At 53.2% G+C, this 24374-nt stretch overlaps 1 protein-coding gene across 2 annotated transcripts in view; it reads left to right on the forward strand.

The window, feature by feature from the left end:
- The window catches only part of SLC6A13 (solute carrier family 6 member 13), a 33713-nt gene that overhangs the window by 2790 nt on the left and 6549 nt on the right, over positions 1-24374 (forward strand). For both annotated transcript variants that reach the window (XM_031444353.2, XM_031444352.2), the window contains exons 3-8: positions 10951-11085; positions 13141-13281; positions 16416-16500; positions 17095-17227; positions 18015-18149; positions 24071-24174. In XM_031444353.2, coding sequence (XP_031300213.1) covers positions 10951-11085; positions 13141-13281; positions 16416-16500; positions 17095-17227; positions 18015-18149; positions 24071-24174 — 733 coding nt within the window. The remainder of the gene's footprint in view (positions 1-10950; positions 11086-13140; positions 13282-16415; positions 16501-17094; positions 17228-18014; positions 18150-24070; positions 24175-24374) is intronic.

Genomic DNA, 24374 nt, shown 5'->3' on the forward strand with positions numbered 1-24374 from the left:
CATGGTCCCTCCCGCCCCGCAAGGTTGTCTCCCTCCCTGGCACTTCCTGCCCCCTGGGGAGCCTCATAGACTCAGAGGATGCTGGAGCTGGAAAGACCCTTAGAAGTCGTCCAGGACACTGCAGGAGAGAGACCCAGCCGGAGGGGCGACTCCCCGGGGGTCCCTCTTGTGGCATCACAGAAACAGGGATGTGGGCTGGGAACCCAGGTAGATGGGAGCTTGGATTCCGGCTCTGCTGCCTCCTCTCCGTGGTCTCGGGCAAGCCCATGGAGCTGAGGCGACGCTACACATTGAGAGGGTTCTGCCTGCCCTTCCAGGTTGTTGGTAGGATTGGAGCTCACATCTGCAAAGGGCCTGAGGGTGGTAGCTGTCCTGAAGGCGACGCTGGTGCCCAGCTCTCCCGTGGTCTGAGACTCGGTCGCCGTGGCTTCATGTGTTCCCCCTGCTCCGCCGGCCCCACGACGTCCCCGCCGACCCCCACTGCGTATCACCTTGATACCAGTGCCTCTTCCTCTGAAGTTTCCTCGCTGAAGATGTCTGTGGGGTGGGGAGGGGGAGCACGAACGCTAACCCTGTCCCAGGTCTCCACTGGCCTCTCATTCTTGTCCGTCCCGTGCCCTGCAGACCCTGCGCCGTCCCCACAGCAGCGCTGGTCACTTTCCCACCGCGGACTCACTTGCAGGGCTCCCTGGTCTCTGCGGGAGGATCTTCCAGGCGCCGCAGGGCTCTGGCTGAGCAGTAGGCTCGGAAGATCTCCCCCTTGGGGGGTAAATCCTAGCGGGACTGGGCTCCCAGCTCTGGTTTTGAGTCTGGGCTGGAGGAGGGGAGACACCGCGGGAGGTCCGGGGAAAGGCTGGGGGAGTGGGAGTTCCGTGGGCCGTGAGGGTGGAGGAAGCCCTAATGTAACACCTACCCTTCCCTGGGGCCGTCAGAGCCTCCACATGCATGAGCCCCGTCTCGGTGGCTCTGGGGAGAAAGCCCCCAGCGCGGCGTGGAGGAGGGAGGTCGGGGGAGAACACACAGACGCCCTGAGTCCATGGTCTGGTTCTCAGGGTGGTGGCCCTGGGGACTGGCCTGGGGCTGGACGTTAACTTGTGTTTCCCAGAGGGTGGGATGGGCTGACGTGTCCTTTCTCCGCAAGGCTTTCTGGCCGGCAGCCTGAAACCACAGGACTTTGCTCAGTCTATGCTGTGAGCGAAGGAGGGAGGTCCCGGCCTAGCCCTGGGCGCTCTGCTCGCTGGCTTGTTCAGACATCGAGGCCCGAGGCTGGAGGGATGGAGCTGGTCCAGGGAGGAGGAGGAGTCGGGGGCTAAGCTGGGCCTTGGGGCTCCGTGTCTGGAACCCAGTCACCAGCTTAGCTCCTCACGTGGCAGAAGATTAGCAGGTGAGCGGCTTTCCCCAAGCCTCTCTGGAATTGGGGGAAGTTGGCTTAGGAATTAGCAGGAGTGGCACGAAGAGGCAGGAGACAGGGTTCCCAGGTTGGGTGCAGACCGCTGGGCAGAGGAAGGCCAAGTGAAGGGGCACAGGGGTGTGGGGAGTGTGGGTTCACCCCGTCGAGGCCAGGCGTCCGGTGGGTTTGCATCTGATTTCCGCCTGGGGCCCCGTGTAAGTCTGTGCAGCCCGGGCAGGTGGCTGTCTCGGGGGAAATGCAAGCCAGGAGTAAGCATGTGCACGGCCCTTGGTCTTGTATGTGGACGCCTGTGGGGGACGTGGAGGCAGGAGGGTGGCCGCCTCCCTGCTGAGCAGAGCCCGTCCTCCAGCACCCGGGGCCCCGTGGAGAGTGAGACAGGCGTTTCCCGGCTGCTGGTGCCCTTGCGTGAACCCTTGCACCCCCCGATGGGGTGCAGGCCTCAGGCCTCCTCCTCTCTCTCCCTGACGGACGACAGCAGCTGGAGGAAGGGCCTGAGGGGCTCGGGCAGCAGGCTGATGCCCGGCTGCTCTGAAGGGCGAGTCACCCGGGGCCACGGGCTGGATGAGCGGAAGGCGCGCCTCTGGAGGGGACCCGGGCCGCGGGGTCTGCAGAGGGACCCGGACGGGCCTGCTTTTCTGGTTTCGGTGTTGCCGGCAGTTCAACCTTGCTGTCCCCATTCACCACCCCTCCCCTCCCTCCAGACTTCATCTTGACACCTCTCGTCTCTTTGTCAAGAAGGGGGCCGATGCCTCCTTAGGGCAGGGCCCTGTGCTGCGACGTGGGGAAGTGGGGTGAGGAGAAGGGAGACCATTTAGGTTGGGATGAGTGTGTCCTCTTGGCTTACTGATTTTACTTAAGCCTGTGGCTCTCAGATTGAGGCTTGGGCTCCGGGGGGATGAGAGGGAAGTTCCCAGCAGGCTCTAGAGGAGGATGCTGGGTGATACCGGGAGAACCACGCTTGGGTACCGTATGCCATCACCTGCTTCTCGAACTTCATAGCTCTAAACGGCCGCGTCCGTGCTTGGTGAGGAGGATCAACTGGGGACTTTATCATTATTAATATCTGCTCAGTGGTGAAGCCTGGGAGGAAAAAGTCCCCAGAGCATAATTTTAGCTCCAAAATAAAAATACAAGAGGTGTCTTCTTTGGTTCCTTCCAGCTTTGACATCTGGTGGATCCGATCGGAAGTGAGTCTCAGAGCAGGGAGAGGGCTGAGGCCAGAACAGGACAGAGGGAAGGCACACAGGTAAACACCGTAGCTGGAAACCAGAGACGCTGAGAAAGGGGTCTGAGGAAGCCCACTGCAAATCACCCTGCGTCAGGAGGTGGGAGGGAGGGACGCCTGCCACAGCCACCTCCGAGGTGGGCGTCCTCCCTGCCGCCCAGGGCCTGTGGCCAGCGCGCCCTGAGCACCTGCCTCACCCTGATGGCTTTCTAGGGTCGGGCCCGTCTGGCCACCCAAAGACAGTTATTTAGTGAGAACCCATCACCTGCCAGGAATTACTCTGAGTTGTAGTGATATGTCTACAACAGAGCAGACCACTTCCCTGCCCCTGCCGGGCCTGCATTCTGGAGGAGGAAGACAGACAACAAAGAACACACCTAGTAAACAAGAAAATCACATGGTACACCAGAAGTCCCCGAGTGCCGTGGGAGGGACCCGGGGGTCAGGAGTGGGAGTCGGGGTGAGGGTGGCCACACTGAGAACATTTGAGCAAAGCTTTAGGGTGGGGGTGAGAGTGGCCACGTGGATATTGGGGAGAAAGTGCTCCAGGCAGATGAAACAAAGGTTTTCCTGGCCCCAAAGCAGGAGGCTGGCTGGCTTGTCTGGAGCCGTGGGGGGAGTCACTGCAAGGGGGCAGGTCACGCAGGTGCTTGTCAGCCACAGCAAGACTCTGGCTTCTACTCTAGTAACGAGGCGTCAGGGCAGGGGTGAGCAGAGCGGCACGATCTTACGTTCTGATGTAAACTCTCTAGTCGCTTGTTGAGAACCGATCGCAGGGGAGCAAGGGTGGAAGCAGACCAAGTACAAACCTTGGGAGCTAAAAATCTTGGCGTCACCCTGGACTTCCTTCTTTCTCTTAGAACCCTTGGTTCTACCCCAATACCCAGGTCCTGGTTGCTTCAGAACCTGGGCCTTCAGCTGGACCCTCTCCAGCGCCCTGGACCCCGCACGAGATATGCAGAACCGAACCCTTCTCATCACCCCCACTGCTGCCACCTGGTCTGAGCAAGACCAGGATTTTAGCCTGAGCAGCTCAAAGGAAGGAGCTGCCATTTCCTGAGACGTGGATGGCCAGGGGAGGAGCAGGCGCTGAGAGGACGATAAGGAGTTGAGTGTTAGGCGTGCTGAGTTGAGACACCTGTTAGTCACCCCCGTGCACATGCAAAGGAGGCAGCAGCGTGTGTGGCTCCAGACCCTGGAGGGGACTGAGTCTGAGAGTCATTAGATTGCGGTGGTGTAAGGAGAGAGAGCAAGGACCTTACAAGACCTGGCAGAAGAGGAGGAAACAGCACAGCAGGGTGAGAACCAGGAGAATGAAGTGGTGGGAAGGTGACACAGCACTGACGTTGGGGGCAGGGCTGCAGACGGGGCAGGCCAGGCGAGGGGTGGGAACTGGCGGTTGGATTTAGCAGCATGGAAGTCGCTGGTGACCAAGTGAGAGCAGTTTCAGTGACATGCAGGGGCACAGCCTGGCACGGGCGGGTCAGATAATGAGGGAGAGAACTGGAAATAGGAGATGTGGGTGATTCGGGCGAAACTCGGGAGCGGGTGAAGTTCCTCCCTTCCTTCCGTGTCGTCCCTCCTGGGTGGACAGGATGCTGCGCTGCTGGGACGGTGAGGCCGGTAGTCCAGCTGCCGTGGGGCCGGGGCTCCTGGCCGCTGAAGTTGCCGAAGAGGCTGCCCATTTCACTTACCTCCCCAAGCTCTCCACTCTCAACTCCCTGGAGGGAAAAGCAAACAGGATCCCCTACCAGGGCCTGCCCAGCTTAAGCTGTGGTCACGGGGGTGAGGAACCTCTGAGACCCTGAGGCAGGGTGTGGGGGAAGGTAGCAGTGGCTTCAGCTCTGCTGGGAGCAAATCTAAATGACTTGGCAGCCGATCTCAGCCCAGGTAAAACTGGATCACCTACCAACCATTTCATACTTCATTTCTAAGTCTGGGTTGCTGAAAACCAGGCGGCGGTCACAGTGCCAAGAATCTTTGTTTTTTGCCCGTTGCAGAACCCCAGCTGGAGACCACCCTGTGTGAGGACAGGAGCGCCCTTCTCCCTTGCGTCATCCCCAGGTCCTCCCCGCTTCTGGTCTTCAGTCCCCAGATACCCCTGTTCTGGCTGCTTCAGAACCTCTCTTCAGCTGGAACCGCTCCAGCTCCCTGACCCCGGCTGCTGGCAGACTGAGTTCTTCAACACGCAGAATACCTGCGGCGGGAGACCCCGCGTGAGCCGAGCACAGTGGCCCACAGCGGGACCTCGCAGACACCGGGATCTTAGAGGGGAAGGGCCGTGGGGGGAGGGTGGCGGCTGAGTACACCCCAGCCCAGACGTCAGGGAGAGCGCACAGGACGACAGGGAGGGCGCACAGGATGTCATGGGGAGCGCACAGGACTGGACACCGGTGTGGAGGGGGTCGGACCACACCTGTCTGCCTTGAGGCTGGTTGTAGACACCACAGAACAAAGAGAAACAAGGAGCATTTTTGGTCTCTAACAGTAATGGTTACTTCATTAGTACTTGACAATTGGTTACTACTTTTAGGTAGTTACTCAGCGCCCCGTATTGGTCAGATTAGCGGTGATGACAGCATGGAACTGTCCGTGTATGCGCACTGCTGTCACTCGCGTGGAATACCGTCAGTTTATGTCTTAACAATGTCACCTGGAACATCACAGGTGGTGCTGTCCTGGAGTAAGGAGGTCAGCAGAGTGACTCCTTTCTAGGATGGGCATGCGGCACCCTCATCCCAGGGGGAAAATGCCAGGACATTTTGGAATTTGGGCAGGAGACTCACTATGGGGGTTTGAGAGAGCGGCTGACTGTGACTCCGTCCTCCTACTCCAGGGCCAGCTCCGTCTTTTATGGGTGGTGACTGGGGCTTGGGATGCGGAAGGAGGCAGACTGCCCCAGGACTCGCGGTGGGCACCTGGGTCCCTCCTGGGCTCCATCCCTCCCCTCTCCCCACTTTAGGGTCTGGATGTGCCTGGCGGGTGTGTGGACCTCGTCCCTGCTGGCCTGGACAAGGAGGGGCTCCAGGAGACGTGGAGGAGGGGACCAGCCTGCCCACCGGATCCAGTGTGGTTAAACACTGGCTTGGTCTATTGGGAAAGAGCAGGCAGGCAGCACAAAGATGGGGCCTGAGCTGCGCTGCAAACTCTCTCCACCCCCAGCCCCTGCCGTCCTCTCTCTGCAGTGTTTCCCACTCTCAGCAGTGACTGTTCATATCAGCCACTGGGTTCTCGCTTCCCTAATTTCCCCTTCCTGCCCAATAAGTCTTGGATTCATCTATGTTCGTATTAGTTGGAACTGTTTACGATCTTTCTTTGCCCCCGTCATCCAGTGTTTCCCTCAGCGCCTGAATCATGGCTGCGCGCGCTACAAGCCTAAGACTTGGAAGGTGAAGTGGAGAGCTGCATTGCCCACTAACTGACCTTTGTTTTAAACGGTTTTATTACGGTATAATTGACTTACAATAAATTGCACATGTTGAAAGTGTACGACTTGATACGTTTCCGACATACACACTCACCCTTGAAACCACTGCCAGCCACTCTCGAGATAATGAGTGTACCCATCAGCCCCTTCCTCCCACCGTGACCTCTGCTTCCCCTCCCGGTGCAACCACAGGCCTGTCTGGTTTTTCAAACCTGTAGCTACTTTCCAGTTTTACTGCAATAGTATTGATCTGTAAGTTTTAGGTGTACAATGTGATGATTTAATACACGTGTATGTTGTGAAATGATCACTACAGTTAGGTCAGTTAGCGCCTCCTTCATGCCTTCACATCATTACCTTTTTTGGGTGGTGATAACATCTAAGATCTCTTGGATGACTTTCAAGCATCCAACACGATATAGTTCACGGCAGTTGCCACGCTGTTCATTTCATCCCCAGAACTTAACTCATCTTATATCGGAGTTTGTACCCTTTGGCCAATGTCCCCCCATCTCTCCCGCCCCCAGGCTCTGGCAGCCACCATTCTATTCTCTATTTCCATGAGTTTGGTTTTTTTAGAGTTCACATTTAGATTCTCATAGAGAGAACCGTACAGTGTTTACTTTCTCTGTCTGACTTATTTCACTTAGCATAATGCCCTCAAGGTCCATTCATGTTGTTGCAAATCGTAGGAGTTCCTTTTCTTTTTAATGGTTGAGTAATATTTCATTATATATATAGCATTTTTTGATCCATGCATCTGCTGATGGACACTTAGGTCACTTCCATGCCTATATTCTGTCACTATACATTAATTCGCATTTCTTAGAATTTTATATAAATGGAATTATGCAGTGTGTCCTTTCTGTACCTGGCTTCTTTCCACTCAGTATAATTACTTCGAGAGCCATTCGTATTTTTCACGTCTCAGGAGTTCCTTTCTTGTTATTGTTGGACAGTATTCCATTGTATGAATATACTATAATTTATCTGTTCTGTTGACAGACATTTGGGCGGTTTCCAGGGCTTGGCTATTACAGGTGAAAGTACTAACAACATTCATGCACACGTCTTCATATAAACATATGCTTTCATTTCCCCTGAGTAAAGACCTGAGGCTGCAATGACGCGGTTACGCAGCAGGTGCACTTCTAACTTGTTAAGAAACCACCAAACACTTTTCGAAAATGATCGTACCGTTTTACACTCCTGCCAGCAGTGTGTGCGGGTACCACCTTCTCCACGTCATCATCAATACTTAGCCTTTTTAATTTTAAATTTTCTAATTGGTGTGAAATACCATCTCGTTGTCATTTAAATTTATGTTGACTAATGATATAGACCATTTTTTTCCTGTGCTTCTTTGCAACCCATATATCTCTTTTGGTGAAAAGCTGCTCAAATCTTTTGACCATTAAAAAAAAAAATGGATTGTTTTCTGACTTGAATTTTGAGACTTCTTTACATATTCTGGAGAAAAGTCCTTTACCAAATATGCATTTTTTTCTCATTCTGTCTTACATTTTTCCTTTTCTTAGCTATGTCTTCTGAAGAGCAGAAGTTTCAATTTTTGATGAAGTGCAGTTTATCAGTTTATTATTTACCATGGTTTTGGTGTCATGAAAATAACTTTGCTTAACCCAAGGTCTCATAATTTCTTCTAGAAGTTTTATAATTTTAGGGTTTACATTTAGGTCTAGGATCCATTCTGGGCTAAGCTTTGTATATAATGAAAGAATGGATTAAAGTTCATTTTTTGATGTGTTTTGATAATCCACTTTTCCCAGCATCGTTTATTGAAAAAACTATCTTTTCTCTAATGAATTGCTTTAAACCTTTGTCAAAAATCAGTTGTCCATATATGTGTGACCCTGTTGCTGGATTCTATTTTGTTCTGTTGATCTATTTGTTTATTTTTGACACCAAAACTACACTGCCTTAATTACTGTAGCCTTATAATAATATGAAAATTGGCAGAGTTAGGCCTAACAGTTGTTCTTGTTTAAAGTTGTTTGGCTATTTTAGGTTCCTTGCATTTTCATATGAATTTTAGAATCAATTTGTCAGTTTCTCCAAAAATGCCTGCTGGGATTCTGATTGGGATTGCAGTGAATCTATAGATCAGTTTGGGAAGAACTGACATCTGACAAAGATCGAGTCTTCTGACCCATGCGCCTCGCCATTTAATGAAGACTCCTTTAATTTCTCTCAGCGATGTTTTGGATGTATGTATCTTTCACATCTTTTCTCAGATTTACTCCTAGATATTTAATTTTTTTGGTGCTGTTATGAATGGCATTATTTCTTGGGGGCGGGTGTAGCTCAAGTGGCAGAGTGCATGCTTAGCATGCATGAGGTCCTGGGTTCAATCCCCAGTATCACCTAATTATCTCCCCCGACTGAAAAACAAATCCAGTGAATGGTAATTTATGATTGTTTGTTGCTAGTATATAGGAAAACCAGTCTTACAATCTTTCCCTCTTATCTGGGATATTTAGACTTCTTACATTTAATGTGGTTTTCCATACAGTTAAGTTTAAATCTATCACCTCATTGCCTGTTTTCTCTTTGTCCTGTTGATTCTTTGTTCCCCTTTTCTTCTGCCTTCCTTTGGGTTAGTTGAATGTTTCTCATCATCACATTGTTGGCTTTCTTCCTTGCTGGCTTCTCAGCCACAGCTCTTTGTGGTGTCAGTTTAGGGGCTACAGTGTGTGTCTTTAACGCATCACAGTTGCCCTTATACCACTTTACGTATAAGAACCTTAATAATACGCTGCCATCTCTCTGCCCCCAACCTTTGTGCTCTTGCCGTTCGTTACATTTTACTTTTTTATGTGTTATAAACTCCACATCACATTGTTATCATATTTGTTTAACCACTCAATTATCTTCCAAAGAGATTTGAATAATAAGGGAAAACTCTTACGTTTGCCTTTGTATGTAGTTAGCATTTCTAATGTTTTTTTACTCCTTTGTCTCGATTCATATTTCTTTCCAGCACCATCATTTTCCTCTGCTCAGCAGGACTTTCTTCAACGTTTCCCATAGTGTAGATCTGGTGGTGATGGATGCTTACAGGTTTTACATGTCTTAAGAAGCATTTAGTTCAATTCCCTATTTGAACAGTATTTTTACTGGGTATAGAATTCCAGCTTGACAGGTTTCCTTCAGTGCTTCACCAAATGTGCTCCCCACCGCTGTCTTCTTACTTGCATTGTCTCCAGTGAGAAATTTGACGTCATCCTTATCTTTGTTCCTTTGCAGGTGTCTTCCCCCCCCCCCCCCGCCAACTGAGTTTAAGATGTCCTTTTAAAAACTCTTAATCACGAGTTTAAATAATTTGACTGTGATGTGCTTGTTCTATTTTTCTTTGAGCTTATTTTGGGACTTATTGAGCTTCTTGAATCTGTGGATTTATAGTTTTCATCAAATTTTGGAAAAATTTCAGCCATTATTTCTTGAGTTTTTTTCCTGACCTCTCTTCCTCTTTTGTCTCCTTCAGGGATTCCAATTACAAGTATGTTAGGCTGCTTGAAGTTGTCCCACTGACACCAGTTTTTGTCTGTCTGTTTAATTCTCTTTTCTCTGTGTGTTTTATTTTGGATAGCATCCACTTTTGTGGTTCAAGTTCACTAATCTTTTCTTCTGTTGTATCTAATCTGCCATTAGTCCCACCCAGTGTATTTTTCATGTCACACATTATGGTTTTCATCTCTAGAAGTTTTTGATTTGGGTCTTTTTCAAATCTTTCACATCTCTGTCTAACTTTTTGAAATAAAATTGTAATGACTGCTTTAACGTCCTCGTCTGATTGTCCTGACGTCTGTGTAGGCTGTGTATTGGGTTCAGTTGATGCATTGGGTTCAGTTGATTGTTTTGTTACTTATGAGTGATGTTTTCTTGCTTTTTTGTTTTCCTGGTTGTTTTCCATTGGATGCCAGGCCTGGTGATTTTTGTTTCATTGGTTGCTGAGTATTTTTGTATTTCTATAAATATTCTTGAGACTTTTTCCTGGGACCAGTGAAGTTATCTTATCCTTTTGGGTTTTGCCTTTAAGATTTGCTAGGTGGAGCCAGAGTCGTGCTCCTTCTAAGGCTAGCTATTCCCACACTGGGGAAATGCCTTTCTTCCCGACGCCCTGTGCATCCTGAGATTATCCAGCCAGGCTGGAGGGAGCAGGCTCTCTCCCCAGCCCCGTGTGAGCACCGTAATGCTCAGTCTTCCTGAGTGACGCTTTCCCTCGCCTTGGGTAGTTTCCTCGCACACGTGTGCTGACCAGCTCTCAGTCAGAATCTCATAGGGGACCCTCTGCAGACACCTGGGTCTCTCTGTGTGCACCTCTCTCCTCTCTGGTACTGGATCCTGTGAACTCCCCTGTCCACTCTGCCAGCAGATAGAGGTCTGCGGTGGAGAAAATGTCATTTCTGGCATTAGGAGACTGGTCTCAGCCCGTGAATGTGAAAGCAGAAGCAGAATGAACCATCGAAAGGAAATCTGATTTCAGTCTGCTACAAGTCCCTCTCTAACATCAACAGCCGTCATTTCCTTGAGAAAAATGATACTGTGGGCCGCGTGAGTGCTCCTGGATGGCTGTTACTCAGTGAGCTTCTTATGTTGCCATGAGTTCTGTGTTGTTCAGGCAGTAATTGATGTTGACAGGAGCAAACCTTGGTAGGTATAGATGGAAACTTCAGAGTGAGAAAAGGGACTGGCCAGGCCCTACGTAACTTGGTGACTCTTCATCTCCGCTGTGGTTCCAGACATCTAGACAGACATCCCCTATCCTCAGTGTTCTGACTGGAAGTATGGGGTGGTGATGGGAGGCGATGAATGTGGACCATGCGGAGGGTAGTGCTGGGTAATGGACAGCCTGTTTCCCACCCACAGGTGCCTTTTTCATCCCCTACCTCATCTTCCTCTTTACCTGTGGCATTCCTGTCTTCCTCTTGGAGACAGCCCTGGGCCAGTACACTAGCCAGGGAGGCGTCACAGCCTGGAGGAAGATCTGCCCCATCTTTGAGGGTAAGTAGCTCCGTGCCCGATTCCGGGGTATCTGCACCAGTGGTTATAAACCTAGTTTGAACAACTGGGTGGTCTATCAGCAGTGCTGATTGAGTTGAGACTGTCTTTATGTTAAACCCTCCACTTGTGAGCCTAATACTGAGCTAATCACCCAGCCAATCAGAGAATGGAGGAGAAGATGGGGCAAAGGCTTTAATTAATAGGTAGAGCACAAAGCTATTTTAGCTATATATATTTTAAAATATATAAAAATAATTTTGTGTTTTCTAAAACATGCTTAATCAATTCTAGAGCACTTAAAAAGAGAATTTTAAATGAGAAAAAATTCATGAATAATTCTACCATCTTGACATAATAGCTATTTAAAACTTAGGGTGTTTTTTTCCAATATTTCTGTCTATGTGGGAGTAATTTTATCCCTTGTGTAGATTTGTGCAACCACCAGCACTGTGCCATCACCAGAAAGGTCTCCATCATAATGCCCCTTCATAGTCCAACGTGCCCCTCCCCCCATCCCTAACCTCTGACAACCACTAACTTGTTCTCTGTCTCTACAGTTTTGTCACTTTGTGAATGTTGTATAACTGGAATCACACAGGTTGTGACCTTTTGAGACTGGCTTCGCTCAGTGTGATGCCCTTGAAATCCATGTAGGTTGCCCTTGTATCAACAGCTAATTCTTTTTTCTCACTGAGCAGTATTCCATGGTATGGATGGATGTACTGTGGTACAGTTAACCATTCTCCCACTGAAGAACATGTGGGTTGTTTCCAGTTTAGAGGGTTTTATCTCTTTATTTCTCTCTCTATATATAAATTTACATGTCTATTAATATGAAATATGCACAGTTTATGTTTCTTTTTCGGTTAGTGTTATTTTCCATTTTCTACACAACAAGCCTTTGATTGCATAAATTTCCATCAAATGGATATGTCATAATTTATTTAACGGTTCTCTGTTTTGGGGCTTTTTGCTTATTTTCATTCACTTATTAAATTGTTATATTCTGCTAGCATGTATCTTTGTAGAGGTAGCCCTTTCCCCTCCTTTTTTGGAATTATTTCTTTGGGATAAATTCCTGGGACTAGGTTCACTGGATCAAATGGACAGCCAACTTGATGTCTCTTGAGCTGGCTTATTAAACTGTCCCGTGGAAGTGTTCTACTGCTGTACAAGTCACTAGACTTGAGTGAGTGTCTTTCCCCGATATCTTCCACAACTCTGAGTTGTATCTGTGGTTCCCAAACTTGCCTGCACACTGAAATCACCCCAGGACCTTCAAAACATCCTGAGGCCTGTACCCCACCCCCTGAGATTGTGATTTAATTGGTCCGAGGTCTGGACTGGGCTTTGGGATTTCTGATATATCCCCAGGTAATTCTAATACGTGGACAAGTTTGGAAATCCCTGAGTTGTGTCATTTGTAAACATTTTTACCAGTGTGGTAGGTGCAGAAGGGCACCATTGTTGTTTCGTTTTGCATACCTGCAGTTATTAGGGAGGACGAGTAGGTTTTGAGGATGTTTATTCACTATCTGTATTTGCTCCTGTGTGAATTGTCTGTTCCTGCTTTTAACTTGTTTTTTTTTTAATTTGTTTGTTTTATTGAAGTATAGTCAGTTACATTGTGTCAATTTCTGGCGCACAGCATAATGTCCCAGTCATGCATATGTGTACATATATTCGTTTTCATATTCTTTTTCTAACACAAGCCTCTATGTTTCAGAAATACGTCAGACTAATTCCAGAGAACATTAGCTATTGGAATCTCGAAGTTAGCCTTACCCACTTGTAAAGCAGCTTGGAATCAGTGAACTTGCAGAACCAATAAACATGAAAGTGCAGGAGGAGACGGGGAGGGAAACCCCCCCTGGCCTTGGGGTGTCGCCGGGGCGGGCTGCACGCCCGGCCGCTGGGAGTGGGAGGAGAGCCGAGGCCCGCGCTCCTGGCCCTGGGACCCTGACCAAGGAGCGCGCGGCTCTCCCGAGCAGGAGGGGGCGGGGCGTGAGGAATCCGCCCCGCCCCGCCCCGCCCACCCCGGCGCCTCCCCCCCAGGCATCGGCTACGCCTCCCAGGTGATCGTCATCCTGCTCAACGTCTACTACATCGTCGTCCTGGCCTGGGCCCTCTTCTACCTCTTCAGCAGCTTCACCGTCGACCTGCCCTGGGGGAGCTGCCGCCACGACTGGAACACAGGTGAGGTCGCCCGCTTCCCCCGGCTCCGCCTCGGGGACCAGGACAGGGCTTGCCCCCGCATCCCGGGACCCGGCCTGCCCTTGACTGGGGACGCACGCGGAGACCTGGCGTCCAAGATGAGGCGAGAGTTCAGCGGCACCCCAGGCAAAGCGTCCCAGACGTTAAGACAAATTTATACGTTCCGTTAATGTACTGCGGATCCACGTGTTACAAAGACAGAACTGACTCCCTTTTATGTAGTTTGTCCCTTCACGTGTTACGATTTGAAATACGGTTACTTTGATAAATGTATGTATTGTTTTTTCGCTTACTGCTTTCTCATGTCTTCTTTCTGATACTATTTCAGGTCTTTTCAACTCCCAATTCTGGATTTAAGCAGGGACTAACTTTTTTGTGTATCATCTATACAACGTATGCGAGCAATTAATTTTCTCCTGTGACTCTTTTAAGACAAGAGCCCCTATGGCAATAGAACTCCTGAGTCTAATGAATTGAAAGTAAACCCTATATTAAAAATAAAAATTAAAAAGACCCAGGGTAGTGCTGTCCAAAAGAGCTATCTGTGGTGATGAAATGTTCCTTGCACTCTCTGATATGGTAGCCACTAGCTCCATGTGGCTGTTGAGGACTTGAAATGTGGCTTGTGTGTGTGAGGACCTGACTTTAAAATTTTATTTTAATTTTAATTAATTTATATATAAGTAGTCACCTGTGGATTGTGGCTACCCTGCTGGATGGCGCAGGTAGGGGTATATTGGACGCTGTCCTGTTTCGAGCCTGAGCTCTGCCTCTGTCTCCCACCGTCCAAACGTGGGCCTCACCTGTGCCGGCATGAACCTCTTCTTGTCCAGATAAGCTACTCAGTTCTCAGCTGGAGTGGGAATCCCTGACTTGCCAGCGAGGCACGTTTTGCAGGGTCTATCCCCGTGTTCAAGGTCCCCTCGCCCTCACACTATATGCTCTCTTCCCAGACATTCATTCCCTTGCCGCCTCAGCCACCACCTCCGTCCCACTGCTTTCCAAGTGAAAAGTCCAGTCTTGGCAGTCCCTCCCTGACACCCCGAGATTCACCAGGTTGGGTGTCAGGTGGTGTCTGCGCTGGCCCCGGGCTTTACTGTGATACTCACCCCACTTCCCCAAGAGCTGCAAGATCTTGAGGGCAGAAAAGGCGTCTCCAGCTCTGAGCCTTTGTGCTTAGCACCGTGCCAGCTACAACATCATTAGCTCTCAAAAAATAGTCGTGGAATGAATTCAGTTTTGAAAATCTGTTTTACTCTAATGTTTTCTCTATTATGTGTTTTTTCTTCCTCCCCACCCCTCTCTTTCCTCCTCCCTCTTTCCCTTCCTTACTTCCTCCGTTTCTCCCTTTCTCCTTTTCTCTCTCTCTCTCTTTTTCTTTCTTTCCTCCCCTCTGTGCACTGAAGTCCGCCCTGACAACTGGCTCCTCAGATGGGGTTTTATCCAGATCTCAGTGCAGGTCCTCTTGCACAAATTCTGTGCATTTGGGAGAGGGGGGTGAGTCTCAGACAATTCTAAGGTGAATTCAGAACCTGGGGCTGTGGCTTGGTGATATTTTGGGCACTTCTCCTGGTGAGTTTGAGTTTCCCCAGAGCCTGGCGTCTTGAGCAGTACAGGACTGTCTGGAAGAAGCAGGTGTTTTCTGGGTGTGCTCAGGCTCCGAGGAAGGTGACTTGGTTTGGAGAAGGGTGTCCGGGCCGTCGTTCAGCAGACGTGCGTGGTCCTCCCTCCGGCTCTATGCCGGGCTCTGTTCCCAGCACTGGGGACGTGGCGACACACAGAGACAGAGCTCCCTGCTGAGGAGCCTTTATTTTAGTGGCGGGAGTCAGACAGTAAACAAAATAAGTGCATCACGTGTTCCATGTGGGAAGAACTGCCGTAGAGAAAAATAAACAAGAACCAGAGATTGGGAATTTTATGGAGAGGGTTGTAATTTTAAATAGGGTCACCAGGGAAGGTCTCTTTGAGAAGGGGTCACTGGGTCGTGCGCGGAAGGAGGAGGGGGAGCGGGGAGGGGGCAGACACCAGTGCAGAGGCCCTGGGCTGCGGCAGGCGGGTGGGGGGCAGTGGGAGATGAGAAGGGCGGTGATGAGGTGGGTTGAATGGGGCCTTGGAGGCGATGATGAGGTGTGGACTTCTTTCTCCGAGTGGGACAAGAAACCTTCTGGAGGGTTTGAACTGGGACACGACACAGAGTCATGACGTGACTGAAATTTTAACAAAACTAGTCTGGTTGCTCAGGGAGCCCTGAGCCGTGGTGACCTGCCCGGGGTGGTGGTGATGCCCAGAACAGGAAGGAAGGGCCAGAGTCCAGATATTGTGAAGGTAGAACACACGCAGTTTGCTGTACTCGGCCACTGTGACAGGCCGTGTCTGAGGAGATCCGCTTTCTCGTGGGCACAGTGGAGAGACACCACCTGTCTTAACACTGCCCAGGACTGCTGTCCTTCTGAAGTGGAAGCAGACTGCGATCACTCTTTGTGACCCCCCTAAGTCCTGTCCGGATAATTCGGAGCCACTCTGTATGGAGGACTGTACAGTCCTGTGTTCATTTAACTCCCTTGTCAGGCCCACTGGGGCTCTCCTTCTGCACGTCTTAGAGATGACAGAGGTGAGGCTTAGAGAGCCACACACTGACTTACGGGAGGGTCAGGATTCAAGCCAGAGGGTTCTGACCTTTCACCTGTGCGCTCAGCCCTTGGACACATCACTTCCCTGGAAGGCATCCTTATTAGGGGACCTCAAAGGTCGTGACTTTATAAAGAACAATGGCCTAGGGATATTTGTATACTTTGAAGCAGATGGTGTGCAGAACATCTTTCCAGATGCAATCAGATTGTGCTTTAATTAGGCTGCACTCTCCACCGTGTGCAGCCCTCTGTGGGAACATGGGAGAGGGTGGCGTGGGCTTGTCGGGGTCACTGGGCGTTTTGCTTTGTGCTTTATTCTGAGGATGTCTTGTACAGACAGCTTCAGCCCAGTTCCTTCCAGATACACTACTTGCCAGTCTCCGAAAACTTCACCCCCTCCCTGGTCATGCCGAATACAGGCCAGTGACCTTTCTCTTGCTTCTCCCCTCACCTCCCCACCGCCCTGGCCCCGGGACCCACGGGCAGAGCACTGTGTGGAGTTCCAGAGGACCAACGGTTCCCTGAACGTGACTTCTGAGAATGCCACCTCTCCTGTCATCGAGTTCTGGGAGTAAGTGAGGCCTTTCCCATCCCAGTGTGTGCAGTGTGTCTGAAAGAAGGGGCGGGGATGGGTTCATCGGGGATGGCTCTGTGGACAGCAAGAGAAGAATTTCTGCTTCCTCTTTCGGGGGCCCTGTCACCTAAGTGGCTTTTCCTGCTGTCCCTGTGCCTGTGGTCAATGCAGGGCTGTTTCAGAGGCTCTCCTTGACCCCTGCTGCCTCCTCTCCCCTGTGTGCAGTCGTGCACCTGCACGCATGTCCACCCTCCTCTCTTCAGCCACCTGTGTGTCGCCTCTATCTGCCCCTCCCCCAAATGGTGACATTCACCTGAGACACGGCTCCTGATACCACAGCGTCCTAACTCTGGGGGAGGAAATGTGTTTTCGTGCCTTCTTGAGGTTAAATTGGCACTCGGCCTCCCAGAGCCCAACTTACCTGGGGACAGTTTGTCTCGGCCTCACTTTCTGTCTACCTGCACCTCTGGGCCAAGGAAGCAGAGCCTTACAGATCAGAGCGGAGAAGCTGACAAGCCCTTGGAAAGAGCTGGCGCATGGCTCTGTTGCCCGAGACCAAGCTGAGGAGCCGGCTCAACCTTCTCTCCCCAGGAGGCGGGTCCTGAAGATCTCGGATGGCATCCAGCACCTGGGGGCCCTGCGCTGGGAGCTGGCCCTGTGCCTCCTGCTTGCCTGGGTCGTCTGCTACTTCTGCATCTGGAAGGGGGTCAAGTCCACAGGCAAGGTCTGTGTGGGGGAGCTCCCAGCCTCTCCCTTCCCAGGACCCCCTGCCCTTGTGGGGTCTCAGTCACCCAGGGGTTCCCAGGGGGGGAGGGCGGGGATGACCCCGCAGAGATTCCCTGTGGCTCCCTTCCTTGATTCTGTGCCTCTCCTGGATTCAACCCTGTTTCCTGGTATTTGGGGCTTGACACGGCAGGAGGAATTTGATCTTGGAAGATCCTACATGTGTGGGCACACTGCAAACCGAACCTGGTTCCTGGCTCCCTATTTCACACAGCAGTTCTTTGGAAAAAGAATTCCATTAAGACTATTAATCTCAGCACGATTCTCAGCCAACCCCAGGGCCTGGGGAGACCCGTTGCCCGGGAGTGTGGGAGGTGTTGGCGGTCTGAGTTCTGGATTCCTGCCCCAGAGGCCCCTGACCAGGCCTCCTTCCTAATCTGGCTGCTTGGCTGTGCTAAGCGCCTTAGCCCTGTGAGGACAGGGCTCACGTGTCACCGTCGTTCCCTACCTGACGACCCTTGCCACAGTTCTAAACACCCGTGTCATTCAGTCACTCGACAAATATTTGCTGGGTCTGCGTGGGGGGAGCTGGAGGGAGGAGTGGGGAGGGAGGCCGTGGCTGAAGGCGGAGGGCAGACTGAGCCGAACAGCTGCGGGGCGAGCGGGAGGGCGCAGGAGGGGAGCGCCCTTGACCTCCTCCCAGGTCGGCGGCTCCTGCCTCTGCTGCTGGGTCTCCAGGCCCCACCTTCCTAACTCACAAGCTCCTTGTTTCATCTGCCCCTGGCCAGGTGGTGTACTTCACAGCCACGTTCCCTTACCTCATGCTGGTGGTCCTGTTAATCCGAGGGGTGACGCTGCCCGGGGCAGCCCAAGGAATTCAGTTTTACCTGTACCCAAACCTCACGCGTCTGTGGGATCCCCAGGTAAGAAGCCACAGACCACGAGGGTCACGTGGTCCTGGAGGTGCCTGGGCTACAGGCCCTCCCTGTGCTCTGCTGGGCATCCCTGCTCCCGGCTGGCCAGCAGACGTCCGTGGTGGGCGGAGGTCTCAAGACATCTGTTAGCAGCTGTTTCTGGTCCCCCTCACTGGCTCACAACTGCCAGGAAACCCAGGGGGCCCTGAGGCCCTCGTAACGCTTCTCAGGGCTCTCAGGCTGGACCCTCTTCCCACCACCTCCCATCCCCTCTCCTTTCATCCCAAGCTGCCTCTCTATTTCTCAGCCATCCACCAGCCCCACTGGTTCCCTTCCTCTGCCCACGTGGCCCACTCCTGGCCCCTGTTTCCAACCGCTCCTGGAGCCAGCTGGGCTGGTGTTGAGTTTCTCGTTGGTTGCCAAGAGGCCCCTGCCCCTGCCCTCCCCAGCACTTCCTTCAGGGCCCACCCTCTGGGAGGGGTGCTCCTTACTGACTGGGAGTTTGGACAGCAGGCCCTGAAGTAAGAAGCCACTGCCTCTGATAGGTTCTCAACTCTTGTTGGGCAGCCGTTTTGAAAACTGGCAAAGCCAGGAGGTGCCGAGGGTGGAGAGGCCATGGGTCAGGGCGGCCCAGAGCCCCACGTGGGCCCCTCTGTGCCCTGCCTCTGCCTGCCTGGCACAGGTGACCTCCTGGGGAGTGTGTACAACTTAGGGGGTCTCCCCTGGGCTGCGGAGCTGTGTCTGTGAAAGGGGCACCTGGCACGGGCCAGACCAACAATCCGACAGCTTTCCAAACATTTTAATAGCAAGGCAGCGGCACCTTCCCTGCTGGGGGATGAGAGGGGGCAGGAGAGGAGGGAACACCCCCACCCCCAGCTCCCTGTGAGGTGGGGCCTGTTCGCACAGGCAGAGGCTCCCCTTCTGAGGACTTTGGGGTGACTGTCTCCCAGCCTCTCAGCCCCCCAGCAGAGCTCCTCCCTTCTCCCTCCTGAATCCTGCCGCGGCTCCCAGAGCAGCCAGGCTCCTCGTGCCCAGAGCTTCCCAGCCTCGGTCCTGGGTCTCTGTCCATGACCTCTGGTGGGATGTGCACGTCCCCTCCCACCCCGTTTCTGAGACCCGGTAGAGACATGGATGTGGCCGCCGCGTCTCCACGTGGGCTCCACCTCGGGTCTGGAGCCCACCTGCAGGCCCGTAGCTGTTGAAGCTGGAGAAACCCAGGTGTCGTCTGTGCAAAGTCCTCATTGCACAGCAAGTAACACCAGGCCAGGGCCCAAGGGCTGTGGAGGACAGCAGGCAGCAACCAGGAGGCTGCGGGGGCAGCAGAGCTAAGGGAGGCCCTGGAGGCCGGTGAGGCTGGCTTGGAGGGACCACTGTGGTTCTGGAGCGGAGGTGTGAACCGATGGCTAAGCCACAAGCCACCTTTGCATGAGGTCAGGCTGGGACCAGAGGGAGACAGGCAGGTGGAAAGAAAGAGGGAGGGGAGAGAGCGTCTGGACCTGACCTCTGGCTTCTGTGATGGAAGCCTCGTGTGTCCTGTTCATTATCTGTAGCTGACCACGGCTGAGGGCCCTCTGTGGCCCTGGCATCATTAACTGGTGCCCATGCATTCTTTCAGCTCATCCTCACAGCCAACCATTGAGGTATCCCCATGTCAGAGACAGGAAATTGAGGCCTAGAGAGCTCCAAGAACTTTCTGCCCAGGCACCTGCAACTGGAAGCCAGGTCTGCGTGAGGGCAAGTCCCACGGCTTTATAGGCTCTGGAAGGCAGAGACCTGTCTGCCCACCTTTGTTTGGTGCGCGGCTCGTTCATTCAGCAGGGTTTACTGAGCATCTCATCCGTCGGTGCCAGGCGTGTTCTAGGTGTGGTGCTTGTTACACAACAGCTGCCAGCAAACATGCGGGCGGTGGGCCAGGGAGCCGTCCACCCTGAGAATTAAAAGCGCGCCCTTCTGTGTCTGGGTCACTGCAGGGAATGAACCCTCTTCCGGTCTTCTCTCCAGGACACCACCCTTCCCACCCCAGCTGGCTGCAGGCTGTGTGGGAGCCGTGCCCTCAGGGCCCTCTGAGGCTGTGGGAAGGAGGCGTTTCAAGAGCCCGGCTTCTGAGCAGCCTTTTTCGCTGCCAGTCCTGGTCTCACGCTGAAGCTGGCATTCATTGTCAGCGAGCAGCAGCACCTGCAGGGTGGGATGCCCCTGCCGGAGCCCTAATAGGATGTGCTTGGCACTTGCCAGGAAGTGTGACAACTCCAACCTGCACTTGCCTGGCACTCGAGAAAGCTGCAAAGTTCCTGCTAGCCAGCCCAGAGGCCAGAGCACCTCTCTCTGCCAAGCTCTCCATCTGGGAGCAGGAGCCAGGAGGAGGCATGGCTGGGTTTACCTCGTCTGCCAGTGTGTTGGGCACGTTGCTGCCTCTCCCGGCCTCCCCAGGGCCGTCTCTTTCCCAGTGGGGAGTGACCACGGGAGAGGAGACTCCCCTGGGGCCATGCGTGCTGGTTTCTGGCCCTTTGCCTTCCCCTCGCCCTGACCCTTGTCTGTCCCACGGCACTTTGGTGGATCAGTACGGGCGTAGGTTCGGGCTCGGGGGTCCAGCGAGCCGTTGCTGAACACCTTTGACCTCTACGCTAAACTATTCTAAAGAAGGGTGTGTTTAAGGAGGAGGTTGGAACGCGTGATTAGAACGATTCTTCTCATTTTGATACCGTGCATTGAAATCTTCGAGACCTCATTATCCCTGGAGGGTCAGTTGCTTTTCAAAAATAACAGCACCCACACATAGCCCCGTAGCTGACACGCTTGTTCTGGGCTTACTACTTGCTGGGCCCTTCCCTTAAGGGCACGGCGCAGTTTAGTCCTCATACCAACCCCGCAACTTAGGCATCGCCCCATTTCACAGATGAAGAAACTGAAACTTAAAATTTTTCAGAAGTTTGCCCCAAATTGCCAAACTAGCATGGAGGAGGAGCTTGGGTTTCATCTCAAGTCATCTTTTGGGGTCTGCTGCCTTAACCACCACGATATACATTTTCCAAAGCATACAAGTTATCTGAGTGTTTTAAGGGCTGCTTTTTACTTTCCCAGAATTATTCCAGAGGTGGGGCAGGGAACAGGGAATGAACATTTATTTTTGTGTTTGGCATTTTACACTCATTATTTTATTTATATTTGTTATTTTACCCATTTTACTTGTTAATATACCCATTTATTATTTTACCTGTTATTACACACATTTTCCTGATGAGAAAAGTGAGGTTCAGAGAGGTTAAGTGACTAGCCTAAGATCACACAGCCAGTAATTAACAGAATTAGGAACTGAACCCAGTTCAATTTGACTCCAAAGCCCAGGCTTTCTCCATTACATGCAGCTGTCTTCCTGAAAACAGTAAATACAGTCATCCTTGCAGTTGGTCTCCAGCCTGAAAACATCTTTCCTGGATCTTCTATAAATCTTTCTTTCTCTGTCCCCTACAAAGACCTTTTTTTTGCGTCTTTCACACTTATGTTCCTCGCCAGTCTTTTGCTCCAGGCAAAGACACATGTGAGCTTTGTTCCCCAAACCAGGGCTCCCGGACAGGCTGGCGGTGGGCTGCCTGGGGGGAACAGCACAGCTTGCTTTGCCTGTCCATCCGCTGGCCCCTCCTCTGACCCCGCGGCTCTCCCATCCCAGCTGGTCAGGCGGCCGCTGCGCAGAGAGCTGGGCCTGCCAGCCTCCCAGCGAGGGGCTGCGGTCAGTCTGACCCTTGCACTCTGAGCTCTCAGCCCTCCTGCTGCGTTTTCCTCTGTTCTCATTAACTTATCCCCCCAACTCAGTCTTAGTCTGTCCCCTCAGGACGAGGACAACTGTCAAGTCACAATTTCTCTGATTTCTTCTTCCCATGCCCAAGTGCGCAAAACTTCACAACTGCAGGATCAGCACATGGGCAGCCCCGGCGCATCTCTGAGGGGACCCAAGCGTTTCCCTCCGTGGACCGCCGGTCAGTCTGCAGCCTGGGTCCCAGGAAGCACGGGGAGCAGACATCCAGGGCCCGCGGCTGGGAGGCTCTTGGGCCGCGAGCTGGGTGACCTGTCTGCAGAGAGCTCCCCAGCCCTTCTGTCTGAGCCCGTGTGGATCCTTTCTGTCCGAGCCCCTTTGAAGCTGTAACAATAAATGAAATGGACAGTGACCTTCAGACCAGAGACCACGGGGTTTTCCTGCAAGGGTGCTCCTCCCGGCATTTCGGGCAGTTTTAGAAGAGAAACAGGTTTGAGATGTCTTGGAGGAGCACACAGGGCTCCCTGGGGCACGTCCTCAGTCCCTGGTGTCCGTGGAGTCTTGTGTGCACCCCCGTCCCCAAGTTCTTTCTTCTTTCAGTCCTGCCCCTTCCTTCTCCAGCTTCTGAAATAAACCCCGGGGCCCACCCCCTCCCCATTATATACGTTATAATTTTCCCTCAAGTTTAAGGCAGACGCTCTGGTGTTTTGTACCTTGCCTGCTATCTCCTTGCTGGCCCTGCCCCCCCGGGGGCTTCCTCTGTGCTTCCTGACCCCTTGTCCCTGGTGGCAGCTCCTGCCCCCGACACCCTGGGGGTGGGGAGCCGCAGCGGGCAGAAGGCACTGTCTGCCCCTTTCCTCCGCTTTCCCGCTCTGCCCCCGCCCCTGCAGAAGTGGAAGTAAGTGAGCAAAGTGCAGGCCCTGGGTGCATCCTCAGGGTGGGGGGGCAGGGGTTCCCACACCTGGCTGTTCATTAGGGTCACCCAGGAAGCTTTGAAATCACACCAGTTTCTGGGTTCTCTTCTAGGCCTAGAGATTCAGGGTCTCAACAGGGGATGCTGGCTGAGGAATCAGGGTGGTTCTGATGCAGTCAGCTGGCGTGGGGTCCCTCGGACCCCCTGCAACGCCGAGGGAAGTGGGCACTTTGGTGGGGTGAGTGGTGGCGATGGCTAGGGCAGCGGGAGGGACAGGGAGGGGCTGAGGAGCTGCGGAGGGGGGCAGCTGAGGCCTTGGTGCCGGTGGGCACCTGAGCCCATTTTTAGTGGAAGGAAAGCAGGAGTCTGTTTGGGGGCTACAGGCAGGGTGGGCAAGAGACAGGAAATAGGGACACAGAAGTATGAGGACACCCCTGGTGACAAGTACCACCCCCTTCAGAAGTCTGTGGCCACGGCTTCGTGCTCACGTCCTCTGAAGGCAGGAGGGGCCTGGGGAGGGTCTGTGGCCCCAGGACCCTCACCCCCCGCGGATCCGCAGGGCTGCTGGGTCGGGTCCGCCTTGATCTCTCTCTCTGGGATGTTGTTCCAGCTGTTAAACCTAGCTCCTCCCAGGCACGGGCCCAGCCAGCTGAGAAAACAACGGGAAAGAACGCCTGGGCCCTGTGTTCAGCCCCAAGGAGTGCAGAGCCCTTGACGGGGGATTTCTGTTCCGCTTCTTGACTTTTTTAAGCGGAGGACCACTCTTCCTGTCTTTCAGATGGAGGGTTTTGAGGCGCGAGGGGGCAAACTTCACGCCCGTGATGGCACTGACACTAAGGATCCACACCCCTAGAAAGAGCGCCTGTCCCTGGGGTCCTTCCAGACTGGACGCACCGCCAGGGGCCCTGGATGGGAGCAGGGGAGGCAGAGCCCCAGGCTTCGCTTCCATGATAGAAACCTGGTGCCAGGCCTCGCTGATTTAGTTCTAGGGCAGCGCCCGTCAGCCTCCCTCCTGGGCCCTTTAGTTTTCTTCTCCCAACGCCCGATGCCCGTGCCATCCTGGTCGTGCCTGAGAAACTCCGTCCAGGGGCCCGGGAAGTAGAACCCATTGGAATAGCGCGGTCGCGGGGAGCCTGCACGGCCGAGGGCCGGGTTCTCGCCGCCCCTCGGCCGTGCCCGGCTCAGCCGTGGGCGCGTGGGGTCTCGTGGAGCCCAGACGGCCTGGCTTCCCGGGGGCAGCTCTCTTACCTTTTCCCTGCCCCTGCGCAGGTGTGGATGGACGCGGGCACCCAGATCTTCTTCTCCTTCGCCATCTGCCTGGGGTGCCTGACGGCCCTGGGCAGCTACAACAAGTACCACAACAACTGCTACCGGTGAGGGGGGGCGCGGGGCGGGGGGCCCAGGGAGGGGGTGCGTGGGGGGGCGGAGAGGGGGGCGCGGGGTGGGGCCTGGGGAGGAGGGACCCGGGGAGGAGGGGCGCAGGGGTGCCGGGGCGGGGGGGGGGGGGTGCGGGGCGGGGAACCGGGGGAGGGGCGCCGAGAGGAGGGGCGCTTGGCGGGGCCCTGGGGCAGTG

This window comes from Camelus dromedarius, chromosome 25 (genome assembly GCF_036321535.1).
Source record: "Camelus dromedarius isolate mCamDro1 chromosome 25, mCamDro1.pat, whole genome shotgun sequence".
NCBI classification, from domain to species: domain Eukaryota; kingdom Metazoa; phylum Chordata; class Mammalia; order Artiodactyla; family Camelidae; genus Camelus; species Camelus dromedarius.